Here is a 27150-nt window from a genome sequence, read left to right on the forward strand (position 1 = left end):
ATATAGCTAAATATGTGCGTATATATGTCTATCAAAGAAGATATGCTGAAAGATCCTTATATGTAAAGAACGGCTGAACTGATTCGATAGGTTCTCATTAATTCAGAATGGCCTCTGGACAGGAAAGAAAAAACGTCTAAAAAATCGCATAAAAATATCTCTCTAAAGATGAAAATATGATTTTGTAACATTTTCTCATATTTTTTTTTTTTCAATTTGTCACATTTTGGCATATTTTTTTGAATTAAACATTGGTAATATTTCTACAGCTAAAAAAACTAAGTAGTTAGGATATCAGGATATCATTACAGATGCATTTATGGCCCGATCCTAACGAAATTTGGCATGGGGATCAGATGAGGGTCAGAATAGAAGCCTACTCTTTTTGGAGATGATCGCCATATATTTAGGGGGTTGAAATGGACCAAAAGAAAACTGCAAAATTCTCAGCAGGTCGTAATTATTGCCCGATCCTCACCCACATTTGAATGGGGGTTAGCGGGCATTGCAAAAGCCAAGCAGTTTTGGATGGCCATCCAAAATATTCAATGTTGTGAAATAGTTTGCCAACTTTTGTATTCGAAAATTAGAGAACGAAACCTGATGGTTTCTTTTATTATTTCTCACAATATCTTCTGGAATTCTTTCGAGTATCTCGCCTATATAAACTGTATCGTTTATTATTGTGTTGTAGGGTATTCAACGGTCGGCCCCGCTCGACTGTAGCCTTTGCTTACTTGTTTTTTAATTTGTTTATTTGGGTTAAATCATTTAAGTTAATAAAAATTAATTTATATCGAATATCAAATTCAGTTACTTTCAGTTTTAGAGAGACACAAAGATGGCAAAATTATAGTGGTACGAAAAATACCATAGTCCGAACAGGTACAGAATGTGGCTTAATCCCTGCCAAACTTCATTTTGTATGTCACTTCATTTTGTTGGTTTTCGCGGTTTGCACTAATTTTTATTCCAGACTTTTATAAATTTGAGTTCCTCAGTAACATTTTGGTTATGTGAAAAAATTCTCGACCAAAAAAATAATAAATAATAAAAAAAATAATTTAGCTTCAAATTCTTACAACACTCTCGAATTTGCAACGTATGCCAAATCAAGGTCTGTTACCAACAGTGCTCAGAAGTTCTTGCATAATATATGCAGTCACGCCTGACGTACTTATATTTGCTTTAATATCCATATTCGCTTTTAAAACCTAATAAATTATTAAAATATCTGATTGAGGGTACTTACGTGAAACCGGATTGATTTTCATAGACATTCAATTTATTCGAACCATCCTGGGAGATTTCTTCCACCGACTGGTGATTGGGGGCAGTGGCCGGTGGTCCGCCGTATGCCTTGGCCATTGGTTTCTTGGTGTAGGGTGGATCGTATTTGAGGGTGGTCGTCTTGCGCCTGTACGTGCCAACGTTGACAAAAATTACATCCCAACGACATCCATCGACACAGGTGGCGGTGCAGCGATGGTGGTGGTATTATTTTTAGTATTTTTATTATTCGTTTCATGGTTTCAGTTTTGAGTTTATTTTTTGGTTTTTGAGGTTTTTGTTCGTTTTTCGATAGACAGATATAGATATGTATGGGCAAATAGATTTCGTGTTGGATTCAGAATTTGGATTTGGGTTTTGGGATTGAGTTTGTATTGGATGGGAGATTTGATTTGAAAATGATGATATTGAGGATTGGTTGGTTGGTTGATTGGTTGGTTATTGATTTATGGTTATTATGAGATTGGCAATATTTTTGAAGTTAAGGTGGTTGGTTGGTTTGTTGATTTGTTTTAGTTGTTGTAGTTGTGGTTCATGTTGGTGTTATTGTAGTTGTTACCACACGTTGATGATGACGATGAGGTTGGTAGTTGACATTTGATTGTATTTGTTGTTGTAATTGTTGTTGTCATGGTTATAGTTATTATTGGTTGGGTGATTATCATTTTATTTATTTTAGAGCATTTTTTGATTAGTTTTCATCCATTACGCATTTATGATTATTATTATTTTTTTTGTGTACAGTTTTTCAGTGATTTTCAATGCGTCGCACACATACACGAACGGTGACAGCGTACGCACAATATGACATTGGATGATTGGCGCACATTATGCATGTGTTTGTATGTTTCATGTAGTCATGTTTGTGTGCCATCACCAGACAGTCAAATAAATGCAGTTTTATTTAATTTTTGATTTCGTTTCGAATGAGAGAAGGCCATGATGTCGAATGCCATATCATTGTTGGCATAGATATGTGTTTTTTCATTCGATATGTTTTTTTCGATTTGATTTATTTATTTTTTTTTGTTTTCCGTTTTGAAGGGGTTTCAATTTTTATTTATGTGTGGAATGGAGAATAAACAATTTGGAATTGTATGGAATAGTAAGTAAAAGAAACAGATGATGGATTAATAAGATACAGTTTAGTTTCAATATAATTAATATTTTCTTTCTTTTTTTTTAAATCTCGATTCTTTTATTAATCTAACGAAAAATAAATAAATAAAAAATACAATTTCAATTGCAATCAATTTAAAAAAGAAAATAATTACAAGTAACAATTGAGCCATAATGAAACATAAAATGGATTTTTTTATTAAATAAATTATACAGATAGTGTGGAAAATCCGGTGGAGAACCTCGTATTGGTTGCAAAAGTTTATTATTTTTATAAATGTATAACTTATTTTCTTTGAAATGTGAAGGAGTAAAATAAATAAGTTATTGCTGTAGTATTCCAAGGATAATAGGATATTTATTTCGTAGTGGAATTGTTTAAATTTACTTCTATTGGAAGTTTTTTTTTAAAGGAGACAAAGTTTGTAGTTAAAAATCTTTTGAGATATGACTTAATTATACCTCATTGTTATGGACATTTGGAGTTGTCATTGATTGCAAGATGTAGTTCGGTAAAATAAAATGAAGCGTTTTTTACAACTTTGGATTCGATGCCATTTTTTTTTTTGAATAAAAGTATGATATTCTTATGCTCAAGTTTTTTTAAAGAGTTGGAATATAAAATTCCGATTTTTACATCTTTTGCATATTGCCATGTTCATGAATTCGAACTGTTAGAAACCAAAAAAAATTACATTCTATAGATGACATCTTCGTTGAATTTTGGACCAGTCAGAAGTCAAGGACATTAAGGTCCAATGTACTTTTTTGGTAGTTCATGGGGTTTCAAAATCTTTTAATGGTGTGGTGTTCAGTAGAAAATGGTAAAAACGGTATATTAAATTTGTCATTCCGTTTATAATTCCTCAAAATATACATTTTAGATCCCACAAAGTATACATTTTCTTCATCAGCATAAAATTCTACGTCGATTCAGCGATGTCCATCAATCTAGCTTCCGAACGAAATGAAATTTCCGAACGACATTTTACTCAAATGTGTATTATGTCTGCAGGACTTTTGGTATTGAAAATGGGTCGTGTGGGTCCACGTTTTGGTATAGCCCCCATATAACGGTACTTCCCGATATTTGGTATTTGGATGATTTTAGCGATATTATTCACCGGAATTGTTTCAAATTTGGTATTTGAAGTTCGAAATAGATACTACAGTCTAAGACAGAAAATCGTCTGCGCAGGTCCACGTTTTGGTATAGCCCCCATATAACGGTACCTCACGATATTAGGTAATTTGGTATTTTTCGCATTTGAATATTGTTATGGTTTATGACAAATGGCTTATGCAGGTCCACGTCGTCGTTTAGACCCTAATATGACGGCTACATTTGGTATTTTTTTGATTTTAACAAAATTTTTAAGGATTATATTTTTTTCAAGGGTATTCAAAGTTCGGCCCGGTCGAACTTACAGCTATTTTACTTGTTAAATACGTTATTTGCGATTTTAAATTTGAACAAACTGAAAATGTTCTAGGAAGTGGTTAAATTAACACTTTACGTAAATTGTGTTTTTTGAGCATCGATTTCGAAGTTATAGTTTAAATTTATTTTGTAAATGGCTACAAAATCAATATTTGCAATGAAGGAAATTTTCCTTTTTTTCAACACTGGACAAAAAGCCTCAAGACTTAAGCAAAAGGAGAAGACACGAGTTTCTGTCATATAATCTTGTTGGGATATTAGCAGGTTACAATAAGGAGGTAGAACAGCTTCCGGGCTATGCCCGCTTCTTGTCAAATCAGCATGTAAACAAGTGGTTTTAATTTATGAAAAAAAACTGGATTTTCCCTAAAAAATATGATCTAAATAGTTCGAATAGCTTTAATGCGCGTCCCGCAATGTACATGTCTTCCAATCATTGATTTTGAAAATATTTTGTTTTTATTTTTCAAAACATTAAATACATACACAACATTGACAGAAGTCGGGCATGCTTAGAAAAAAAATTGTAATCTACCTTATTTTTTATTGTACCATGAATATTAGTATAATTTCCTATTTAGGCCATTACAGAGAGTGTTGATGTTTTGTTCGTTTTTTTAAATTATTTTTCGGAACACTTATCAGAGATTATATTTAAGATTTTTAAAGATTGTGTGTAGAGCAAATCAAAAACTTTTTGTATCGCTTAACCTTGTTGTGAGAAATTAATTAAAATTGTTTTAAAACAATAAAAATATTGGGACGAAGTGATGTGATTCACTTAGTTCTATAAACAGAAATGTAATGTTAATTTTGCAATAGATTTCACATAAAAAAATAATAAAAAACTTCAAGAATATCAGTATTTATAAAAATATCTTTTGCAACCAAAATGATTACCTTCTTTTCCACCTTCGGATAAAATAGCAGGTGAGCGGGTGTTGGTGTGTGGTCATGGCGTTGTTCATTATGCAAAATGTGTGAGTGTGTTAGTAAAGATGTTTTATTTTGCTTTCATTGTTGTTGTTGTAGTTTGTTTGTTAGTGTGTGTGTGTGTTAGTTATTGTGTTTCGAATTGTCATTGTAGCGAGACAAAATGTTCATTTGTTTGTTGCGTGGATGTTGTTGTTGTTGTAGTTACGTTTTATATAAACAGTGTGTAAAATGTACAAATATTTAATTATTTAGTTTGTTGTTATTGTTGATTAGTTAGTTAGTTAGTTTTTTTTTATGCAAATTACAAATACATATGCATACAATTAATACACAAACAAAACACAAATGCAACAATTTCAATGTTTTATATGTGTATCGGGCATTATCAGGCGAACATCGGTCCACTTATCGAACATATATGGGTATGTCGATCGTTTACATGACACAATTTCAATTCCTTCGAGGGGCTCAGTAGAAAGCACCACCATAACTCAAAATGTATGTGTGACATTATTTTTACACGCAGTTTCTGATGTGTGTGTATGTTTGGCTGATGAGGCGTGGCCGCATCCAGGATGCAGCCAATCAATCAATCAATCTTGCAACATGGTGTACATTCAATGCGAACAGAGATTCGTTGATCCTCCAAGGCAAGGCAAGGCAATGCAATGGCAGGCAAGACGTGCACACGTCCACATAGCGATCAGCGAATCTCTGTTCTTCAGATCACAGCTAATGGTAATGACAACTAACTACATTCCATCGATAAGAAAGTTGAGTTTTTAATTGATTTTAGGATTTCTTTTTTGTCTGGGAATTTCCGATTGTGTATGGCATATTCGAAAAGATTAAAAGACGACTTTGTTTGTTTTGGTATGGGGACCAAATATGAATTGATTACTTGTTCTGTTTGGGAATATGCTTCAAATGTTCGATTGGTTTTCAATAGGAATTGTTTTTCTTAAGATATTTATTCAAAATTCAAATACTCTAAATCCTACATTACTAGTACGTACTCCCCGGTCCGACTATGTTGGTATAGCTTATTAAATGAGAAAGAATGAAACAAGAGTGAGTTACAATGAATAATCTCCACTTACCTGGGCAGACAATCCAGCAGTCGGTGTAGCTGTGTTCAGAATTTTGCTTTTGTTTTTGCTAAAGTATTAGTTGTGGTGGATGTCATACACACACACACTCACACGCGTGCATGCACTCAATCACAATGGACCAAAAGTCAAAAGTTACGAAGTCATAAAATGACCATAACAATGCAGTTTTACAACTTTGCCGTCAAACAATGTTGCCATTGAACATGTTGATGGCGGTGGCCTGTCTTTTTGTCTGTTGCTAACCGCATTTATGTCATGTCATGTGGTTGCCATAGTCGGATTTAATGTCATTCAATTGATGATGCATTTAACGGATGTCATGTCCACCATCCATCCATTCAAGCAAACCCAACCCAACCCAGTCTGTCACCTACCTACATCATTCAACAACAACAACGTACAAAGTGAAATGCATTTCACATCGTTGCTGTTGTTGTTGTGAATCCTTTATTTGTTTTTGTTCTCAACTTCATGTCTGTATCAACTAATTTAATTGTATCACATCTTTTGTGGTTGTTGTTTTTGTTGCTGTGATTCTTTATTATGGACCATGATGAAACAATTTCACGTGGTCATCACAGGTGTTTATGGCAGAATACATTTGTTCGAATAAATTTGATTGAATCGATTATTTCGAATGTGAAATTTCTGAAAATTGGGGGCTTGGTTTTTTGTACCCATTTTATTTTGTGCGTTTTTTATGGAAAGTGATTTTATCTCCGTTAAAAATTTAAAGTAGAAGTAAATTTCTATGAGATCGCAACCATTGATGCTGTACTTATATACCGAATGTTTTTTTCGGAAAGAGTAGTCTTAACAACGTTTTATAAAATCGGATGACTATGTTGCGGGGGTGGGTAAATATATGATATATATTTGTTGGAAGTACGTTTTTGGTAACTCGAACACAAATTGTACAAAATACAACGTTGAAGGGACAGACTTGATCTCGGACGGAAGATGTAAAATAGAGAGTTGCTTTTCATGATGTTAATCCACATTTGTCAACAAAAGATGTATTAAAACTAGCCGCGGCCGAAAATGTTCTGTTAGCTACTTGCTGTTGTTCAAGTCATATTTTACTGGAAAGCGGCTCGAAACATGAACGACTTAATAAAATAAAGTCCAGCAAAGCAAAATATAATTAAATATAAGAAAAAATAAAAGTTGGATAAAAAATGAAATCGCCTTTATTAATAAGATGATTTTTTTTAAATGGGATCTTTAAGATAAATGTGAATAAAGTTAAAAAATATAAAATTAATTTAGAGGGAATAACCCAAAAATGTTAAGTAGTTAATAAAAATTATAGAGAAAATTGAATCAAATTTAATTAAATTAGCAATAATATAATAGCATGGAAATAAGGCAATAAAAAAATGAACAATAAAAAAAAATAAAAGATAAATAAGTAACAACCAAAATAAAAGCAAATAAAACCACTTAAAGAAGGTCACAAATAGAGCGGTACCGACTACACCACTATGCGTATTTAGTAGAGCTACACGTAACAAATGAACGTTTATATTGGGAACTTATTTGAAGTAGATCATACTGAAACTCTGAATCGGTTTCCACAAAATTTGACGGTGGCATTTGTACCTCTTCTACCAAAGTCGCGGGTTTATGTTAAGAAGCCTCAGACTCTTTCAGCTCTTAAAGACAATATCTGTCAAGAATGTGAAGACCTAATTTGCGGAAGTTTTGGCCAACGTGATGGGAAATGCCATAAAAAGGGCTCATTTATCGTCATATCTCGACTTGGCATAAAAAACTAAAAGACCAAATAAAAATAATAAATTAAAATTGTTCCAGTGACAGCTCATTATATTGTTTAGAAGCGTACAAAAGCATTTCGGTGAGAATTTTATAGAAAAAAAATAATTCGTGATGGAATTCAAGCGTTATAGTGTGATTTCTTAATATTTGGCTTGAAAACCACAAGTGGCTATCGTTAGAGCACTCCAGCATTTTAATGTGAATAAATCTTCTGTTTCTCATACCATCGCTCGTTACCGTGATACTGGTAGCCTAGCCCGACGTCAAGGACGTGGACGGAAGAAAACAGCAACATCAACAGAAATGGAACCTGCGTCGCAGTGGCCAAAAAATGGCTCGTGAGCTGAACATCCGCAATATTCCATTCGGCAAATATTGAAAAATGAGCTCTGGGTTAGGCCGAAAGTGGTGAACTGCTGAATTTGGTTTTCTCCGATGACAAAACATTCGTTTTCCAGCAATTTGTAAACTTGCCAAAGAGGCCAGCTGAAAATGTGCACCTTTGGGTGACCACCAGAACACAATCGCGATCCATGGTGATGGTGTGGGCCGCCATAACAGCCGATGGTCGCTCTCCGCTCGTATTAATCGACCGTGGCATCAGAATAAATGGCGAATATTATAGCGAAAGATTTGTATGGGCTTTTGTTTTCCTAACTATAAAATTCTGATTATTAAATGTTATTATGGTCACAATTCTCCAATCTGGAACTGGGATGAGAGTAACGAAATTTAATTTACAAATTCTGACAAATAATTTCATCAGTTTTATTCTTTTCGTATTTTTGTTCCCAATCAATTTTTGTTCCAATACGGTATACAATTTGAACACAGCTTCACCTGCAGAACTGGAATTTGATGAGACATTCATGTCTGTATTTATGGAAATAAGGCAAATGACCAAAAATAGTTTAACTTACCTGCTGGCGGAGTCGGTTGGGTGACATTGTTTGGCTCTTTAATGATTATTGATTTTCAATACCATTGTCATTTGTAAATATTTGTGACAATTCGTAAAGAAGTAGAAGAAGATTAAATGGAACGAAAACGAAAGGATGGAGGGAGGAGGTGAAGTCGCAGTGATATGCAGCGATTGCAAATGAAAATCTATTTCAGTTTGTACCGTAGTTTGAGTTTTTTTTCATTTTCTTTTTGGCGTTCGGGTCAAAGAGAAAATTAAAAAAAAAACTCTTGCAGTGACATTTTAAGAAGAATTTTGTTTTTTTTTTTGTTGTTTTTTGTTCTTGTCCAATGTTGGCATGAACGAACATTTTCGGTATGAAGAACGTTTAATGGATGGTTGTTGGATGGATACGGTACGTATTGATAGTAGGATTTGGATATTTTCTTTTGTAGTTGTATTTATATATTTTTTTTTCAATTTTTTTTGCTATTATCACTGAAGTTGTGGAACGAGTACAAGTACAAGTTGTTTTTGTGAATACTGAGAATACTGGATACTGAGAGTACTGAGTCTACATAAATGCTAACAGTCACAATGACGACGACAACCATAAAAGTAGTAATGAAAAATTGACTTTATTCGGGCTTCACATTGGTTTTGCATTTTGCTTTTCTTTTTTTTTTAGTTTTCCAACAACGTACATATATTTGTTCTTTGGCAATATACGTTTCTTTTGTAATTTTTGGAATTTGTTCCTTTTTTGGATATTTTTGTTTTTTTTTTAACTTTTTTTTATAGAAAATTGACGTTTCGATGTTAATTAATTTTTTGGCTTTTCGTTAATAATTGAAACACAAAAAACAATTTGTTACAAATTAAAACATTGAATTTAATGAAGTTGATATCTTCGGTTTTTTTACTGAGCAGAGGAGGTGGCAGCTTGCAGTGGTGGCTGGCTGGCTGTTTTTGTTATAGCTTTGCATAACTGAGAGTGGGAGTAGTGTGGGTGGTGGGTATGGTTCCTAGGAACGATTCTAGTGATCTATATCCATGGGTATTGGGCGATATGGCAAATTTTGTGTTAGGGATTGGTGGCGGTGGCAGTGGCGGAGGGTGGTATGTGCATTAAGCCAATTAACAAGCATTGTGATTATTGTTGATTACAGTGTGTTCGAGCAAATTTAGCAGCAGTATTGCTTCATTAGAATTGTGGAAAGGAAATGAAAATTGTTGTTATTGTTTTCCTCCAGTCTTGCAACAACATTCAAAGGCTTGTAATGTATGCATGGGTGGGGATGATGGTGGTGATGTTGGGTAGGGTGTGGGTCGGGCGAGGAAGATGGTTATGGTTTAGCTATTTGGCTGATTCTCTTTTTGGTTTTTGTTTGGAAAACACAACATCGAGTTATGAAACACATGTAGATATGTATATAAGATACGAGCGAACACTACAAACAAACACAAAATCATATATACACCGATAATGAAAACACAGACAGACACAAAGAGATATAGAAAGAGAGTGAGTGATATAAACAAATATACAGAGTGTGTAGAGAAACAGAACAGAGAAATAAAAACAATTACATTTCAAATGTCCATAAGAAATAAAAACTGAAAACCAGAGTTGCCAAAGGCGAAAATAAAACAGAACAAAATGAAAATGGAGATTTTTATATTCACAAAAATAGAAAATAGAGCTTTTTTCTGTTTTCGTTTTTTCCTTTTGTATCGTGAAAACTAATGAGGGAAAATACTGATAATGGTAGGTGTTTCCATTTTTTTCTATGTGGTGTCTATCGGTGTTTTTCATTCTTTTCATATTTTGGTTGCTGCTGCGGTCTGAGTCTAATGTATGGACTTTAGTGTGTCTACAGATGTGTCTAAGAGAGTGTGTTAGTGGTGGTGGTGGTTGTGGTTGTGGTTGTGGTGTTTTGAGGTTTGGGGGGCAATGTGGCAATGATGATGTTATTCTCGTTATAGGTAATTTTTATGCAAAATTAAAAACAAAAAAAGTAATTACAACAAATTGACTTGTTAATCAACCAAAGAATCGTATAACAGAATTCGATTGCTTAGCTCTCAATGGCTTTAGCGTTTTCTGCATTTTTTTTTGTTTGTTTCTTTCTTCAAATAGTGGTTTGTTTGTTTTTCATTACTTCTTTTCAACTAACCTCAGACACAGGGAGAAGTTTCTATGTACTACAACTGACCTGTAGCACAGTGCCATCAAGGTGAATGTTACAAAAACGAACCCAACAACTGACATTAGTACACCAACTAGGAATACTGTATTTGAGCCATGGTAGTTCTCTATACGAGTTTCAATTCAGAGTTTTTTTTCGTTTCGTTTTGTTTTCGTGTGTATGTGATGGTGTTGGTGGAAATTATTTTATTATTGTTAACATTATCATTATTATTGTAGTAGATGTTGTTGTTGTTGTTAGCGTTTGTAGTTGTGTAAATAATGTAAATGTTGAAAAAAAAAAAAAATAAATTTGTTTGGGAAGCGAAAATATGAATTCATTGTTTGTTGTTTGCAATGAAATAATGGAAAATATTTAATTAAATTAATTCATTTAATCAAATTTGTAGGCAAAAATTTGTTGTTAAACAATCCATTCCACATTTGTTGTTAGTAATGTGAGATTTTGTTGTATACGCATATTATTTTATTATTTAATTATTTTTGGTTGTTTTTTTTTTTTTTTTTGTTAATTGGGTTGTTGATCGATGGATGGTCGTTGGTGAAAATTGTGGGTTTCCATTTGGGTTATTTTTTGTTCGGTATTTTGTCAATTCGTTGGCATTGATGTGGTCGTCACAAAATGTTATTCCATTGTTGTTGTTGTAGTAGTAGTAGTTGCAGAAAATATATATGTAAAGTAATTGATATGTTTGGTTAGAATACAATACAACTAAATTAAGTAAATTTGCATTTAAATAGTTAACGTTAACAGACAATAAATCCTTCATCATCCTTCTTCTTTGCTGTTGTTTTTATACATATACATATATATCTATCGAGCTGTTTGTTGCTGTTGTTGTTGAGGCAAGAAGAATCTCAGCACGCCATGACAATGGTAATCCCAAAAGCGCGCATTATTCAAATGGATATTGACCTCTTTCATGCATTCATTCATTGATGATGGACAGTTTCAGGACAAATTCCTCGCCAACCATCCATCCATCCGTTTATTCATCTATCAAAACCATAGTCCCACACACAGTCCCTCTCGAAGCGGAAAAAACCATGTGTATAGGTATTTTTATGTTATATATGTATGTGTGCGTGTGTGTGTGTGTAAATATATGTGAGCATGTGTATGTGTGGCAGTAGTTCATGCATAAAAGATGAATTGATTTGTATACAACAAATGTGTTACATTCAAATGAAACCAAAAAAAAAAAAAAAATGAAAAAGAAAAAAGAAATAAAAAGAGACGGACAGGGAAGAGCCATGTAAAGCCACTGAAATAATAAATAATTAATTAGTAACCTCCAATCAATCCCTCTCAATTATCAGCACACAAATACATTCGCATAACACATTTCAACATATCATTGCTAGGGTAATAAAGAAAAGCTTTTTATGGTTACAGGTGGTTTGATAGCTGTATACAGGAGAGTCGGGGTCAAGAGAACGAACAGTGACGTCTCACTATTCTGATTGGTATTAACAACAAATACGTAAGGAGGAAGCGTGTGTGACGAAAGAAGGCGGACGGACACACATTGTTGGTTCATTCGTGTTGTGTGTGTGTGTTCGATCGAACCAAATCATAAATAGAAATATACCTTGGCTGTGGCTTGGTTCATATTATCCCGAATCCACTGTCCATGGGCATGTTCAGATATGTAAACACACTTTCGAATGCATTTCTAAGATGTTGAAATGTATTCAAGGTTTGAAAGGCACTTCTGCCATTCAACCGTATGGATCAATGGAAATGCATATGCGAAATGAATAGAAACAGGTTAGTAGCCCACTTAACCTTTTTTTAACTATGAAATATATTTTGCTGTTGACCGTATAACTTACATAAGAGACGCTGGAAAATTTAATTGAACAGTGCTTTTTTTGCTAGCATTAGAATTGCAGAAACATATGGCTTTAAAGTTCGAAAGTGATTTCAGGCTGTGCTGAACTTTTGGAGAACTTAGAATGCTTATCAGAACTTTTTTCTAATTCAAGGACTCACGGACAAGGACCGACCAAACTTTTCTCTATTAATTTAGTGTAGGCTGTATATTTTTTTCTTGACTGTGTTATTCAAAGAAAAAGTGTCAATTTATAATAGTATGCGTTACCTTAGCTTCCTAGTTTTCAAAAATTTTACACGATTTTTTTCAAAAAATGCATAAATTGCACTTGAAATATTATATTTTTTAGGATTTAAAACTTTTCTGATCCTTTTTTAAAATGGAACTGTTAAAAGCATTAGGTATTAAATTGAATGATAGTTCAGCCATAACACAAAACTCAATTTGCTTTGATTTTGAAAGCTGTCCCGATTCCATTTCGGGACATATAATTATGATTAATTTGTTGGTTGGTCGTTGCGGCAATAAATATTCATAAATATTCGCATTCAAAATATATTTTTGGATACAATGCGAAAGGGAAACTTTTTGGCAGGGCACAAAAAGGAATGGCAAATTGAATTGATTTTTGCAGATTGTCGTCTAGAACCAATTCCTTTTTCGTTATGGTTACTAAATAACAATTATTTATTTCGGAATTAAAAAAAATGAAAAAAATTAAAAAAAAGTAAAATAATTTTTATTTTATTTTTGATAGATTCATGATCTTTGGGCTAACTCAAATGCACATAAATGAAAAAAAAGATTCAGGGCTTAACACATACACACACTTATATATGAGTTGATAACATTTGTTGGTACAAATAGATAGAGAAAGATGTAGAGAGAACGAGAGAACACGAGTATTGGAAACAAGAATTGTCGTAATTCATATATAGAAATATACACACAAACACATTTATATACATATTTATTATTTTAAGAATTATACGAAAACTAATAATAGTAATGATAAGAATAATAATATTTTTATTTCACGTATAGTTTTATATGGAAAAATACACACACAACCACCCATACTTAAATATGTATATGATAAGTACACAAAACATGTTAACACATTCAAATATCTTGGCTGGAGGATTATATGAGTCACATTCACACAATTGCTCACAAACACTCACACTTGGACACTTAGTAATGATTTTTACACACACCAAAAAAAAAGAAAGAAAGTGAAATAGTTTAGATATGATGATTTCCACATTGAATATCTGTGTCTCTGCAGAACTCTATACACATTGACATATTTTTGGAGTGGAATATAAACATATGCGCGCACTTATGTACATCTATGGACGTAGGTATGATTTGAAAAAATAAATAAATAAATGAATTTATTAGTATAGATAGACAATTATATAATTTTAACAACCACACACAGACGGATAACGAAGGAAACACATGTATGTATATATATTTATTGACCGTGGGCGTATAATTTAGGAACACATTACCATGGAGGTACAACTTACGATTTGTTTTGTGCAAATGAATTTGATGTTGACAATTTCCAATGAATTTTTTTTATAAACTATGTTTGAGATATATCAAATTATAAACACACACACACTTCAAATGTTTTGTGATAATATCTTTATTTAATTGACAGTATAATTTGGGAGCCTATTAATTTTAGATCAACGTTTTCAAGATTTTTCCCAGTCATTTAATGATATGCAATTAAGCACTTAACCGGTTTTCCGTATTCTTTGATAAGAGAAGTAATTATTGAAAGACGTTAGAATTGGCTTAATGTCACTGTGCAACAGCAAAAATACACACTTGCTCTAATGTTCCAATTCTGGTTTGTGGGTGTACAAAGATTTTATTTTTTCTGGATCACTTCGAAAATTGATTTTATAACGGTAAATATAGAGAAAATCCGAGTTTCTTGGATTTTCAACTTGAAACATACATAACTTCTATTTTTTACAATGTATTTCTATTATTTTGGGGGCTATCCAAAAACGTACTTTAGTACTTTATAGCCCATTTTTAATACCAGATGTCCTGCAGACATAATATACGTTTGAGTAAAACTTTATCAACCTACTTAATTTCGTTCGGAAGCTAGAGTTATTTCCACAGACGGACAGACAGACAATACAAAGTATTTTTAATTGCTGAACAAAAAATTTAAAACAGAAAAAAATTATAATTTGTCTATTTCTCAACCGATTTTATTGAGTCGTTAGCTTAAAAGCTTAAAGCTTAAAAATAAATGATACTACTGTTTGGTATCAGCCTTGCAGTGTAGAACATGAAGAAAATCGTTTTCCGGGTTTTGAAGCGTTTTTCACTCTCAAACCGTAACTTTGCTATTTGTTAACCGATTTCAAAAATATTTGATTTGTTTGAAAGATAACACTCGACTTAAAAAAAAGAGCTATGCACGTACTAATTTGAAAATCAAAGAAACTCGGAATTTCTCTATTTTTTCGAATTGACCCAGAAAAATCAAAGTTATATTCGTCATCTGTAGGCACCCACAAAACAGATTTGGAACATATGAAGAAGTGTTTATATATTATTATGGAGATTTGTGTCACAGTGTTCCCTTTTTTCTTTGCATCCCAATTTGGCTCAAAACCTGTTTGACGGACTATAATTACTACTCTCATATCATGTTAAAGATGTAAAGTATTAGATCCGCTCCTCCTGGTAGCTTTCCTAAAAACGTTCTCAATTTTGATTAATGATAATAGGATTATGTTGATTTTCTTTAAACTTCATCGAAATTTTCCACCCAGATTAGATTGGGCTGGACAATAGGGACCAATTTGTCCAGTACAATGGAATACCATTTTGAATAATCTGAATTTCAGTTGTCTGCTAAATGAGTCTCTAATTGTCTCCAACCTTGCAAATCCCAATATTTCCACAGAATCTGATGCAGTGCGTAAGTTCAGACCTGTGGTTAGTTTCCCACAATTTTCAAATCTTTAAAAGATCCTTAATCTTCGTGATTTAAAAATTGTACGTCATATAATTTTATGAAAACTAAGTCAGATTTAGAAAATGGACAACACTTGGAAATATCGGGGATATACAAAATTATGAGTATCGGAAAATGTTTGTCAAGGTTTCAACAGTTCATGTTTCTCTAAATTGTTTTGTTACAATTAGAATTATAATATTTAAGAATTTTGGATTGTTAGCTCCGCAATCAGAACGACAATTAAAAAAAAAAACCATATTCCTCACACATTTTAAAGGGCCTAAGACCGTTTTTTTTTATGTGGAGAATTTGTGACCAATTTAGTAAAAATATCGTGATTTTTTATGTGATGCGTTGACATCCTTAGAAACCAAATCTAAAAGTAACGACAATATATACATTATCCAACATTACATAGACTGCAATATGTCATTATCCTAAGTTAAATTTTGAACTATCCAATAAATATGAGGGATATAATTCTCTAAACGATATATTTCCATTTAAATTCTGTGAAATTCGCAGAAATACAATTTAAACAGTCCAAGGATAAAACTGATGCAAATGTTAAGCAAGCTGTACATAATTTCCCTCTCTGTGCGTGTGTGTGTGCATTTTTAAAATAATAATCACTGGAGTAGAATTTCGTACCAGTTTTCTGTTGACAATTTCAAAAAAATAAATAAACTTTAATTATCGCATTAAACTAAAGATGGATTTCAATGCTGTGGCAAAGTTTTAATGAAATCCAATATGGTAGCATCGCATACATTCACATGTATCCACATACATATGTTGGGATGTCTGTGTGTTTTTATAGCAGTGTCGAACACGCACGCATTTAACCAACCATCCAACCAACCGCCCTGCCTCGCTGAGTAGTGCAACATGGCTGTTGGTGGGTTGCTGGCTGGATGGGTGGGTGGGTCGGCTGGTTGATTGCTCTTCTTCGTGTCCGCTTTTGTTTGGGAAGGACAGAAAACCAAGCAAATGTCTTTTTGTTCTTCTTTAGCTTTTTGTTGTTAGTTTTTGTTTTTTTTTTTTTTTTTTTCATTTTTTTTGTTTTGTTAATGATTGCAAGTGTGTTAGGATTTTTTGTTTGTTTGTTGGTTAGTAAAAAGCGTTTTAATTGCGAAAATGTATTTTTTTTGTTCATTATCAATGTTTTGTTTGGAAGCTGTTCTGTGTTTTTTCTTTTCAAATTATAACAAACTAAAAAAACACAAAGAATTGAATAGAAAAGCCTTTTTTTGGGAATAAAATTGAGTTGTGTGTTTTGGTTTTTATTCGATTTTCCATGAGTGACCATAAATGCCAGCAAAATTAGGAGGACACTTAACAAGAAAAAAAATCGTAGGAAACATAAATCAAGGATACACAAAAAATCAAGGACACAATCAAATGAATTGATTAGACAACAAGACAACTGAAAAAGAATCTCAAATCAAGAATTGATTTCAAACAAAAAACCGTTTAGAATTGTGGTCAAATTTCTGTTGATGTTTGCTTGGTACTCTACCTGTAACAAACGGCCAATGTTGCGAAACTAATGAAGACGCATTTCACGATTACGGTTAATATGATGACCATGGATAATGTGCTGATTCTATCTTGATCTGTGGAGGCTGCAATGGGTGAGGTGAGGCGTATTGAAAGCAATTCAAGGCAGAGAAAAATGAGGTTTGCAATTTGCAATAGGCCAACGTTGTTGCCAGCGCCGCCATCAGTCGATGGATGATGGACCTCTGCCTACAACGTTGGGCTATTGTTTGGCCATTGTTCATGTTTTGTCCTCTGAAGGATTACCATTGTCATTTTCTAGTTTGTAAATAGGCGTAGAACTTAAATTGTTTTAAAAGTGTACAAGTGAGCAAGTGAGAGAGTTTTTGGCCACTCGACCAGTGGCCCCGAAATGCACAACGGTGGCATCTTCTTGGCCTTTGGTTCTTGCTGTTTTCTGTTTTTTTTTTTCTTTTGGTTTAGAGTACAGTTGATTTAGCTTACCATACGGCGTCTCCTTCTTCTCCATTTTGATTGTGTTCTCTTGCGTTGGCAGGGCTTCCGTTGGCAGTGGTGTGGTTAATAAGACAATTAGGCTGCAATCAAATCCTCCCCATCCCATGTCACAGAAGCATTTGTTGGTGTTGGTGCAAACCTGTTGGCCGAGAGAAAAAGACAAGAGAACGAAATCAGTCTTTAGTGGGACATCATTATGACAACATATGAAATGGCCTTCGTCGTCATCGTCGTCGTCGATTTCGATGTTCGATGACAAACTGCGCCCCACTCCACTGGCGGTCAAATCAATGGATGCTGTTTATTGCAATGGCTCTCTAATTGGAATGGGGACTTTCTGAAGGGAAATTACTTTCGTAATAGTTTGGCAACGAACCAATTGTATGCCGAGCCCATCAGTCCAAAACACAAATCAAAGCCCATCAACTTTGATGGAATGGTCAGCGGCTGCAGCGGCGACGCCCTAGCAGTTATTAATTATGTGTCTCTTTTGGTGGCGCAATCAAAGCCGTTTCTCACACAAAGACGGCGTTATGATTGTTGTCCTAGAAAAGCGTTTGGTCGGAAACTTACCCCACGGTTGTTACACTCTTGACCAAGACTGTTGGTTGGACACTTGGTTTGGTCGACATGTGGAAATATGCTGACACATGTCTGATTGAGGCAAATCAAGTTTTCACCGCACGGTGTGCCGTCCTTGACCAAACCATGGTCTGGAGTTTCTCCTACACCTGTTCCTTGGCCGCTAGTAGCTCTGCAAAAACAAGAGAGTAAGGAATGATTTAAATTAGCTGAAAAAGTGTATGTGAAGGCTATGTTGGCTAAATAGTGATTTCTGATTTTCTTGAGTTAAATTTCTTTCCAAACTTTTATAACAAACGAATTTGGTAGTCTTAAATTGTATTGTATTTAACTTTTGTAATATTTATGGAATAAAATGTTTATCGAAGATCGTAGCTTTCTTTCGACTTACATTGGCATATTGTATTGAAGAAAATATAAATATAATGACTAATAATATAATGACCAAAAAAAAAAAAAAAAATGTTAAAATGAATGAGTGGGAATTGTTTCTTATTTTTTTGTAACATATACGAAAGTTTTTATGAGAGATTGCAATTTTTCTGATTTTTTTTTGCAATAATTTCTTGGTTTTAGTACCACTTGTTAAGTCAAAGAAAAGTGACTGAATTGAAAATATGATTTAGAGTACAATTTTTAACAGAAAACCATTAAAAATGTATAAGTTTCCTTGGAGTTGTCGACATTAATCACCATTCGAATATAATACCGAAAGGGGCAGGGATATGAAATCACATTGAATTTCTTTAAAGTTGAAAACGAAGAAAGATTTTCGATAGCCTCACAGAAATAGACTATTAAAAATAATACAATTTAAATTGAGCTGCGAGATGGTTTTGCTATGATAGCCGATTTTCCCTTATGATATTGAACAAATTGGAAATCTAGTAGATTCGTGTAGGTATTTAAACATAGCAATTATATATAAATTTCTCAATGTATCTTCACTCAATTTTATAAACTAATAAAATATTTTTAAGCAATTTAATTTAGAATGGTTAATTAAATAAATTAAATAATTTTTTAACCATTTCATATATATAGTAACCTTTATGAAGTCTCTATTAGTTATAATTATCATGTTTGCAATTATTTTAATGAAACTTGTATTATCACATTGGGCGCCACATTTTTCTCTTTGAATAAAACTTTATATAATTTTGATTTGTTGTAGATTTTTTAAAGTTGTTGTATGTGCTATTTGATAATAAATAATAATTTTTAATTATAATTAATTTTTTTTTAAATAATAATTTTTACCGAGACCACTTCGAATAAAATAACTGTTTTCAGACGTTTTTCGACATTTCAATTAATGTTTTTTTTTTTTTTTGGCACACTTTGTTCTTTCGTTTGCATTACATTTTTTATGAAACCAACTCTGCAAAAAATCGTACTTACTTGCATTCATATTCCAAGCCTTTGATGGATATAATGGTTCTCGAATAAAGGTCACCGTCATTGACAGGCTGGCGTTCTCCCTCTTTGCACTGCAATGTGCCGCACTGAACATTTCTAAACGAGACAAAAAAATGAAAATCAAAAAGGTACTTCGTGGAAAATCTCCATTGGCATAGACATGAGGTTTCGTTCGTTACTTACTCTGGTTCGCATTTTATGTAGTTATCCTTGCCGTTCTGACCGCAGTGACCATTAATGGACCCCTTTGAGTTGAACTGCTCGAAGCACTCACGATCGGCTGCCACACCGCCATAGCCCCATATGGCTTCACACTGCAAATTCAAAGTGGGACATTTTCCCTGAAAGCAATAACCTATGGACGGAGACAGATACCGAGCATGAATGCAATTAGGGTCAACTTTAATACAAGCCTCTAATACAACATACCAGACACTCCAGATTTGGAGTGGCCACAGGGCGATCCGTTCTTTTTAAACACATCTATGGGGCATTCGCCAACCTCACCATCACAATACTCGGGCAAATCACATTCGTTGTTTGAATCACGGCAAATATGATCCTTGGGACGCAACTGTTCGCAGCAAATGATTGAAGGTTACGCACACACACACACACGCATCCAGAGTGAGAGAGACACAGGAAGGGGGGAAGTAGAAAATGGAAACAAACAGAATGCAATTAAAAGTTCATTTCCAACTTACACGACACTGGTCACAACAGGCTCCACTGGCACACTGGGCTTCCGACTTGAGCTTACACGTAATGGCATCACAGCATGGATCTGAGGCACATTCTTCAAAGGTACCACAATCGCACTCCTCGTCCTCCTCGACAATCTTGTTGCCGCAGTTGCGACGCATTTCGATCTTCGGGTGGGCCAATAACAAACGACAAGACGGGTATTTTGTTGAGTTTCATTTTTTATTAGTTAGTGCGGTATATTTGTATGTGTGCATGTAGTAAGTGTATGCGAGAGTAATGGCATGGCGAGCACATGGTGGGGGTATGGTGGAAGAGCAGGAATATAAAAATAATCAATTGCTTGTCAAGGGACGAAAATGGGACGGGACTGTGGGACTTTGTATGCCACCAAGTAGCATACATTCAAACGAATACATCAAAGAATTCCCTTGAAAGGTAATGCATTAACACAAGTAAAGGCAGCCCAACAAAGTCGCGTTTATGTGAGTGTGTTTGTGTGTGTGTGTGAGTGAATGTAAGTAAGTGCGTGCTGGCCCTAATGTATGTTTGTATGTATTGTATTATGGATGTATATATGTCGTGTATGTTTACAGTAAATTAAATAATTGAATGGAAGCTGCGAAAAAAGGTCTCTGTTGAAACGTGCACACATACAGAGAAAAACACACAGGGCAATGTTTGGAAAACATGCGATGTTCTTATTTTTTCGCTTTCTTTCGGTCCCACATCTCCTCGAAGCGACTCTCGGTTCACTTTACTTTTTCGCATAAAGGACACCTGAGCCACGAGTGGATCCTTGTGGCATGTTCCGTGCACGTACATATATATATATGTATATGTAATCCTTGCAATTAACGTAGCCAACACTTGTCCAGCGTCTGTTTGCCGGCGGTTATTTCAGTTCAGTTGTCAAAGTGTAAAACACCTTTCAACGTCAAGTATCCTGCGGTTGCATATTTCTTTCGTTCCTTACATCGAAAGCTGAGATTGTTTTTATTTTAGATGTAAACAATGCTTGAGGTGTGCTTGTGTTAATTACACCCAGCTGGTCAAGGTCCATCCATTTTTGAAATATATATTTAAATGTTGGCATAACTCTTTTAGATATGCATGTTATTTTATGTCATGAGAGACAGAGGCAGAGATGTGATGTGTGTGTGTATGTGTGCATGATGCATAATTATTTAAATTAATAACACAAGGATTGTGAAAAACAAGGTCTTCATAGCGAAAACATTTACGATGCAAGCGAGTTGGGCTAATTATGAAATAAGTATTTATATTGACGTGTATTTTTTTTTTTTGGTTGGACCTGACCTTACGTGGCTTAACTGTAGAGCGGAAAAAATACTAAAAACGTTCTCAGAATTATTGGTTTCCGGCCAATATTGCGTCGAAATAATGGATAATTTTATAAGAAACATTCAATCTAAAAATTAGTTCTCCATAATGAACACTGGGCCATGTTTATGAGGCCCTTTAAAATTGTACTAATAATGGTTTTACTTTAGAGAAAACGAGTCAGGGATAAATTCAACATTAAGGCCAGTTTACTCATCCAATTAGAGTTATGTTTAAAGTGACTATTTCGTGTTTTATAGCATACTTTTAATCGCCACTAATTGTTTTAAAATTTGAAAGAAACATTAGTGCATTATAGTAAATTAAATGTTAAAAATTAAAAAAAAAAAACAATAAATAAATAAATAAATATAATTCATCATACGTTTGACTCTAGAGTAAGGTCTAGTTTTATAGAATAAGGGCTAGTTTGATTCTAGAGTAAGGTCTAGTTTTATAGAATAAGGGCTAGTTTGCACATCATGTTGGAATTACATGTCAAGTGAAGTTTTCACACTTAAGGCTAGATTAGATATAATATTTCCTGAAATATCAATCTAAACTAAAAATGTCGAACAAATACAATGCAAGTATATATTTATTAATGTGCAGAACATAGTGTAGAACTGGGTTACTCTTAAGTTTTAAAATTTGTGGGTGCTCCTCAATGTATGCTATAAAAATTTAAAATATAAAATATGAAAAAGTTACGTTACATATGACTCTAACGTAATGTGTAATCGAGAATATTTAATTTATGCTTGTAAACGCAAGCAATAACTTTTAACTTTAACCTGAAAGTATGCTATGAAATGTATATCTTTTAACTAGCCTTTATTATATATTGTAAAAATATGACAAGTTCGAATTCAATCAGTACTCAGTTCAGATTGGAGTTTTGTTATAGTGATCGATTGTGGTAGTGACTCAAAGTGTGTATGAGAAGTGGAGCTACAAATGCGCTGTAATATGTTAATAAGTAAGTTCATCTAATTAAATCAACGCCGAGAAGAAAAGTAAAACAATATGGCCAGATCTTCAAGAAATCAAAAATGGAGGGGAAGCCTATTGTTTTTTTAGGATGATCGCAAAATGTTCAGGGGTTCAAATGGACCAAAAATAGAAAAAATTTCCACAATTATGAACCAATCGATGCGGAACTTTGCATGGAGTTAGAGTTCAGGGCTGGACAGAAGTCTACCAATTTATAATATTATTTTATATTTTTCAATCTCCGCCAAATCACAAATACATTAAAAGTTCACATCTGACTATTACAGTAATACTGCATAATAGGTAGGTAGTAATATAAAATCATAGGTACAATATATATGACGAAGAAATAGATCTTAGTTATTCTGCTTATAAGTCAAGAACTTCCGCTTATAAGTCAAGAACATCTGACCATTACAGTAATACTGCATAATAGGTAGGTAGTAATATAGCATAATAGGTACAATATATATGAAAAATAAATAGATCTTAGTTATTCCGCTTATAAGTCAAGAACCGCTGGACTGATTTTGACAATTCTTACAAATCTGGAACGGACTCTTGCTAGAAATGGATAAAATCTAAGAAAATAGCGTAAAAATATTGCAATAAAAAATAATGAATATTTTTTATTGCAACTATCGTCCGATCTTCAACAAATTTTATATGGGGGAAGGGCTAGGGTTAGAATTAAAGCTTATTATTATGGAGATGTAAATTTTGAGGGTTCAAATGGACCAAAAAAAAAAAAATAAATAAATAAATAAATAAATAAATAAATAAATAAAATTTTCCTAATTTTGCTGTCGCTTTACAGGTCATAGTTTAAAACCAATCGACACGGAATTTTTTATGAGAAAAGAGTTGAGGACAGGGAAGAAGTCTAGCATTTTGGATGACCATTGGTTTTTATTTAGCTGTAAAATGAACTTCAACTTTCGTGTGAAATTGTTTTGAATACCTAACAACACGATTGAGTGCGTAAATATTGTTCAAATGCCCCCGATCAAAAACCTAAGGGAAACATCTGGGCAGGGCTCTATTACATCATATCAAAAGCGAAATCTTTCAAATTGGATTTTAACATATAACTCGACTGTAGACTTTGCTTACTTGTTTGAGCTCGTTGAATGTATATATTTTAATTTAACTTTTAATCAAGCAAAAATTGCAGACCATGTGAACTACATAAATCATTACAAGGAAAGGTAAACTAATCATCTTTTGCATACCCTAACGCTAAACTATGATATATTAGAACTTTAAAAATTAAAAATAAAAAAATACTTTATGGACCCATATTGGATAGACCCATTGGATGGATAAATCCAACAGCGAAATGGAAGTCGTTTGGATCGACATAATTTTTTTGTAATTTAGTATACGATAAACGCTGGAATGTGTTTTCTAATTTTCGATTTAAGTATTTTTAACTCGAACGTGGAGGGCAACACTTATTTGGGTGTATGGTTTACAATAACTTCATAGAGCCAAATAAATTCTGTTTTAACATGGAACCTGTACAGATGTAAAATTAAAAAACAATAAAAATACGATATTCAGCCATAGGGGACAAGGTGACCAGGGGACCTGCCTAAAAACTTAATTTCCCATCATAGAACATACTTTTACGTGTAACAGGCAATTATTTCCGTCGATTCAGAAGCCCTTTTATAAAATATCTTTAACTTAATAAACTGCAACAAAAGTTAGTCATTTATTTTGCCAATAAAGCATATGTTATACCATAAACAACTCATTTTGTTATCATTACAAATGTATTAAAAGATATATATTTTCGAACATCGAAAGATGAAATTATTTGTGCTCAACGATTGATCTCTAATTTTCGCAACGATTTTTGAGGAGACGAACGATTAGTAATATTCAGAAAACCAAAATTTTTGTTTTTGAGTTTTGCCTTGTTAAGGCGAAGATCATATGTTTATGATTTATGTGTTTTGTTTCTCGTTCCAGACGAGCTTAATGATCTGAAATTTGCAGTGAAAAGGAAAGCCAGATATACGCTATCACACAATCACCACTATGCGACGCGTTTCGCTGTTGGTTAAGCGGCTCATCAGGCATATTTGGTGTGGACGATGGCTTGAAAGGGCCGTTCTCGGGAAAGTAGTATATATTTCGAACTTATTGCGAATTAAACACTAGAAACTCTCCAAGTTCGACTCAAGTTCTATTAGCAGATCTTTTTGACAGCAAAGTTTGTTCTTTTTTGTTTGCACAGATTACGACCGGATAAGTAAGAGAGCATTGATAATAGGCAGTTAATAAAGCCCAAATGGAACCATTTTGGAAATAGCTCAAATAGAAGACAATATTTTTTCAATAAATAGTGAATTCGCAACTAACTGCGCTCTGTGTATCCATGAATGTGTTATTTTCCCATGTTTATTGATTTAATTAGAAATGTTTTTGGTTTACCCGGGAGTGTTTTGTACGTGAACATTCTATGATATTGGCGTTGTGAACGGACCTCAATGGAATTCTAAGGTGGATTTAGAATTTTTTTTTCAAAATAAACAAAAAAATAAACTTTGACTTACTTGCGTTTTTAATTCGAATCGTTTAATTTACTTTTTTTCTATATTCAATGTGGAGGGAAAGAATACGTTTTTAGCCAGGATTGTTATAAGTTTAGGTTGCCGATTTACCGTCGGATAAAAAGCGTTGGATAAAAATAGAAGGAGCAGAGGTTGTTGGAGATTTAAAGCGACTCCTTTAGAATGACACTTACATCGCTCTCTACGGAGCATTCCAATTCCATATCGAATGTTGACATTTTTGAATAATTATTTTTAATTAATTCACTGAACTTTTGTGATCACTTTTGTGTTGTTTTGGGTTTGTTTTTTTTTTTTTTGGTTTGTTGCTTTGGCGAATTGTTCTCACAAAATAAGAATTATGTTGTTGTTGCTGCTGTACTTGAAAGTTATTTGTCTGTTGTTCTTTTTCGGGTTAGCGTTTTTTGTTGCGATTCTTTTACTCTGATTAAAAACACCATAATTTATTTTATGTTTTTCTTGTTGGCGTTCTGAGTTGTGTTCTTGTTGTTGTTTTTTTTTCTCTTGGCCTGTTTCTGCCTCTGATTATTATATAATCACTTACAAAAATATTTCACACTCTGTGCATTTGCGTATCGTTTTGCCTGCGATTTTTCTTGTGCTGCTGTTTTTCTGCTACGTTTAAACTGTCGAAGCTGCAAAATGCAACTGCCGTTTTTGGCCTGCCCAAGTTGTCATGAAGGCTATTTTTTCCGTTTCAGTTGCAGTTTTTAGTTTTTGTTTTTAGTTGTGCATACAAAAATATAATAGATGCTCGTTGCTGAGCTCTAGGATGCTGCTGCTACTGATGATGATGATGACGGCTACGACGAGTGGTAGTGCTGATGGTGGTGGTGGTGGTGGTAGTAGTCGTAGTATGAACAATGTGCATAAGTATCACAGATTTTAATGGGGGGAAGTATTCCCCAGGCATATTGTTTGCTGTGCATACAGATTTTGGCTCAGGGCTGTCAGAGGCCTTGTAATATTGCCTCAGGCTAGCTGGCAGATTGTGGAGAGACTGGTGCTGGGTGTACTTCCCCGTACCAATTTCCAAAGCCAAAAGTTGTACATCACACTTTGGTGGCTGTCAGAAAAGGGGATACAAAAAACCACTGACAATGTTCAAGACTTTGTGGTCGTTGTTGTTGTTGTTGTTGCTGTAGCTGATGAATATGTTGGCTGTTCTTTAGGCTGGCGTTTTTTGTGTGTTGCGTGTTGTTTTTTAAGTAACACAAGAGTTGATGAAGAATTACTCAAGTGGCAGCAGCTAAACACAATAACAACAGCAGCAAAAACAACAGCAACAACAACATGTGAAGCAGCAGCAAGCATGCAACCAAGCGTTACACACGTACCGACAACAATTAAATCAGACGCCTACGTATGCTTTCAAAATCCCCCCTTCGTACCCCTCTGCAATGAATGACCAAAACGCTGGGTAGAACATCGGCGATGAAGACAAACATCCCGATTTGGTTGTAGTGGCATGGCAGCAACAACATCAGCGCCAGGCTTTTGCAACAAACACGTGCACTCAAGCTGACACGCGCAGGTGTTTCGAAGGCAACACCAACGACACCTTTCAGCAACAAAACCAACAACACAAACAACAACAACGACGACCAAAACAGAATAGAACAACACAGAACAGCACAGTAGCAACGATAAAGCAAGCAACTCATCCACTGATGTTGAGGACGGAGGACAAAGTGGAGGTAAAAAAGAATAAAAGTACGTGAATAGTCACAAGGCTTTACTTGAAGCACTTATTGTCTCGGATCCAAAAAGATTCAGATTCAGATTCATATGTTCGTTTGCTTGCTAGAAGATATAGCAACTGACAAACCAATACCAGCTCATATCCATATTCGAACGCACCACTATACATTAAACGCACACAAACA

At 33.9% G+C, this 27150-nt stretch overlaps 1 protein-coding gene across 1 annotated transcript in view; it reads right to left on the reverse strand.

Annotated features, from left to right (window-relative positions):
• LOC101891938 (disintegrin and metalloproteinase domain-containing protein unc-71) overlaps positions 1–27150 on the reverse strand; it is a gene marked incomplete in the record, with an annotated part of 263600 nt that overhangs the window by 15192 nt on the left and 221258 nt on the right. The window contains 8 exon segments of the mRNA XM_059121629.1: positions 1253–1417; positions 10795–10894; positions 17631–17781; positions 18216–18396; positions 19626–19739; positions 19827–19998; positions 20073–20217; positions 20348–20512. Coding sequence (XP_058977612.1) covers positions 1253–1417; positions 10795–10894; positions 17631–17781; positions 18216–18396; positions 19626–19739; positions 19827–19998; positions 20073–20217; positions 20348–20512 — 1193 coding nt within the window.

Source organism: Musca domestica, unplaced genomic scaffold, assembly GCF_030504385.1.
Source record: "Musca domestica strain aabys unplaced genomic scaffold, Musca_domestica.polishedcontigs.V.1.1 2, whole genome shotgun sequence".
Lineage (NCBI taxonomy): Eukaryota > Metazoa > Arthropoda > Insecta > Diptera > Muscidae > Musca > Musca domestica.